We start from the raw sequence: 2,958 nt of genomic DNA on the forward strand, positions 1-2,958 counted from the left end.
TATATTCTATAGGGGCCTGCACCATTCACGTCAAAAGAGCATGCCTCTGGGCTCTGGCTTTGGAAGTGGATTATTAGGTTGTGTAGCCGTACATTGCTAGAAATTATCAGCAGAGCTAGCTCAAGCAGTCAGAGTTTGCCGGGTGACACAGGTCCCCCTACCACTCTCTACCTCAGGTTTGATTCTCTCTCCCTCTCAGTTTTTTATTCTTTGTTTCCTTTATACTTTACAATTTTCTAGACTCTTTATAAATAAATGTTTGCCAATCCTAGAAACAACCTTTGATCTTCATTCCAAACGTTCTCTCTTTTATTGGGCTTCCCTACAACTAATACCAAAGTCAAATACATTAAAAACCACTCTCACTTTTCATTTCTCTCCCACTCCTTCAAACTTCTGAGCCTACAAAAACACCCAAACAATCTGGTTTATGATCTCCCACAACTCTCAATACAACACAACTTCAAACCCTTTATCAACCTCCTACTTCTCTATCTAAATCCTTCTGTTAAAATTTCATTGATCAGCATCCAACAGCTAGTGACATTTTTTCAAAAAAATTTGCAGAGACAAATTAAACAATATGCAGGTGGCAAACAAGTCAGGAATCAGAATGGAGAGTGGCATAGCCATGAACACCACAGTCGACTCAGGACCAACTCATGAGGTGCTGAACCTGGAGAGCCTGTACGAGACAGTGAGGAAGCTGGCCACTTGCAATGCAGTGGTGGTGTTCAGCATGAGTGGCTGCTGCATGTGCACAGTGGCCAAGCGCCTCCTCTTCGGCCTCGGCGTAGGACCCACCATCATCGAGCTCGATGAACATCCCGCCGGCCACGACATCCAGGCCGTGCTCTATGACCTCTGCCCTGATGGTCAGCAGTCCATCCCGGCCATCTTCATCGGCGGCAAGTTCTTGGGTGGGATCGAGACCCTCATGGCTTGCCACATCAATGGCTCCCTTGTGCCTCTCCTCAAGGGTGCTGGGGCTCTCTGGCTTTGACTTCATTTCAATATGGGGTAAAAGCTAAAGAGTGACTCTTATTTGCATAGATGCAATTGTATTCAACATCTATTGCAATTTAATTGTAGTTTTACTGTGTTATTTCCCCTTGTTTTTTTTTCAATCTTTTTGGTAAGGATGAGCTTGGAATGCCATTAATTGGGGCTGTAAAAGACTTATGTTATATATTAAGCAAAAATTTCAGGGCCAAGTAGCCGGAATTTAATTTTTGTGCCGGCGGTGGAATAAGAGGGTGTGACATGGCCATGCATGATAAGATATGACAGGTCATGATCCGTATGAAACTGTTGAGTGTATGCATACCATGCCAATTGCCAAACCTCAAATACTGCATAGACACACTCTACGGCCTAAGTAATAATTACTAATTAATGGTATCTTCAAGAAAAATTATGGATCACCTAATTATTTTGTTTTTTTCTTTGTCAACGATATCTAAGTTAATCATTGCTGCATATATGATTATCCTTACCCATATTGATCATTGGTCAATATGTACTACTATACCATGCATTCGAGTTGCAGTAGTTTGGACTTTGGACTTTGATCTTAATGTTTTCAAACTTTTCAATTACAGTGCACAAATATACAATAATACAAATACAACATGCATGATGCTATATATCTTGATTAAACTTTCAAAGTAAGTTCTAATTATAGTTTGATTTGCACAAAGCACCTCGAACCGTGCAGTTTCATCTATATACATAGAAAGTTCATTTTTGGTGGACTTTATCACTCTACCCAAATATTAATATTGACCCCTACCATTTTTTATATTTCAAAACTTAGAGCATTTACTTCCTAAAAAATTTAACTTTTAGCAATTCAAAAAATTATTTTCTTTATTTTACCATTTCACTCTACATTACACATAATATCAAAAGTTTTATTTTAACATATAACATATTAAAATAATATAAACAATTTCTACCCACAAACACCATTCAACATCCTCAGAACACCTATAACAATGGCCAAACACTTACCCACAACCACAGAACACCCATACCCACATCCAACATCCATATTAGCAAGCCAACATTCACAACTCTCCCCATAAAATTACCCATCTTCAACCTCAAGCCAAAAACCAAAACCCACAGCAACCATGGCAATTTGTGTGACCCACAGCCAACACCAACGCAACCCACAACCCACGGTGTGACCCACTAATAACCAAGGTTTTCAGACTCGAACCGTTCATTGAACCGTAAAAGGGAGAGGTTCAAGGTTTTTGAGGTCGAATCGAGGTCGAACCGGGGTCGAACCGAGATCGAACCGAGGTCGAACCGTGATGACGTTATAATTAATTTAATAATTAATTAAAGCCTAAATATAGATATTAAATTTATAAAACTAGCAAATTTGACAATATATCTATATATGTGAGGGAAATTTAATGATTTTCAAGCATATATTTAATAATTAAATAAGAAAGTTAATAAAATAAAATAATAACCATGAAAACATTAAAATTTATAATTAATTTTTGAAGTAAAGTTGAATATCTTTGAAGGATTTTAATTATAATTTTTTTTTAAAATTCCTTATAAGAGATGGATAATTTAATTAAGTAGAATAAAATTATGTTAAGTTGTTTTTTTTTTTTTTTTTTTTTAAATTGCTAAGGGGTTGGACCGTACGGTTCTCACCGGTTTGTACGGTCCAACCCCGGTTTTAGCGGTTCACGGAATTAACAAAAAATCCGGTTCTTTATGCTTAAAAAACCGGTTTTCATCTTGGTTCATGGTTTTCACGGTCCGACCTCCCGGTCCGGTCCGGTTCTGAAAACTATGCTAATAACCCAACCACCGCATCCCGATCAATGACCCACCACCACTGCAACAACCCACAACCAAATCAAATGGAGCAAGAGGGAAGAGAGAGAGTGAACAAGGAGAATGAGGTGAGGCAGTTTACTATTATTTTTG

The 2,958-nt window shown here is 38.1% G+C and overlaps 1 protein-coding gene across 1 annotated transcript; it reads left to right on the plus strand.

The window, feature by feature from the left end:
* The first annotated feature begins 281 nt into the window (after positions 1 to 281).
* On the plus strand, positions 282 to 1,214 carry LOC126729133 (glutaredoxin-C9-like). The gene has a single exon (XM_050434832.1). The coding sequence runs from the start codon at positions 584 to 586 to the stop codon at positions 1,001 to 1,003; it is 420 nt and encodes a 139-aa protein (XP_050290789.1). The 5' UTR covers positions 282 to 583; the 3' UTR covers positions 1,004 to 1,214.
* The last annotated feature ends 1,744 nt before the right edge of the window (positions 1,215 to 2,958 follow it).

This window comes from Quercus robur, chromosome 5 (assembly GCF_932294415.1).
Source record: "Quercus robur chromosome 5, dhQueRobu3.1, whole genome shotgun sequence".
In the NCBI taxonomy this organism is placed as follows: Eukaryota; Viridiplantae; Streptophyta; class Magnoliopsida; order Fagales; family Fagaceae; genus Quercus; species Quercus robur.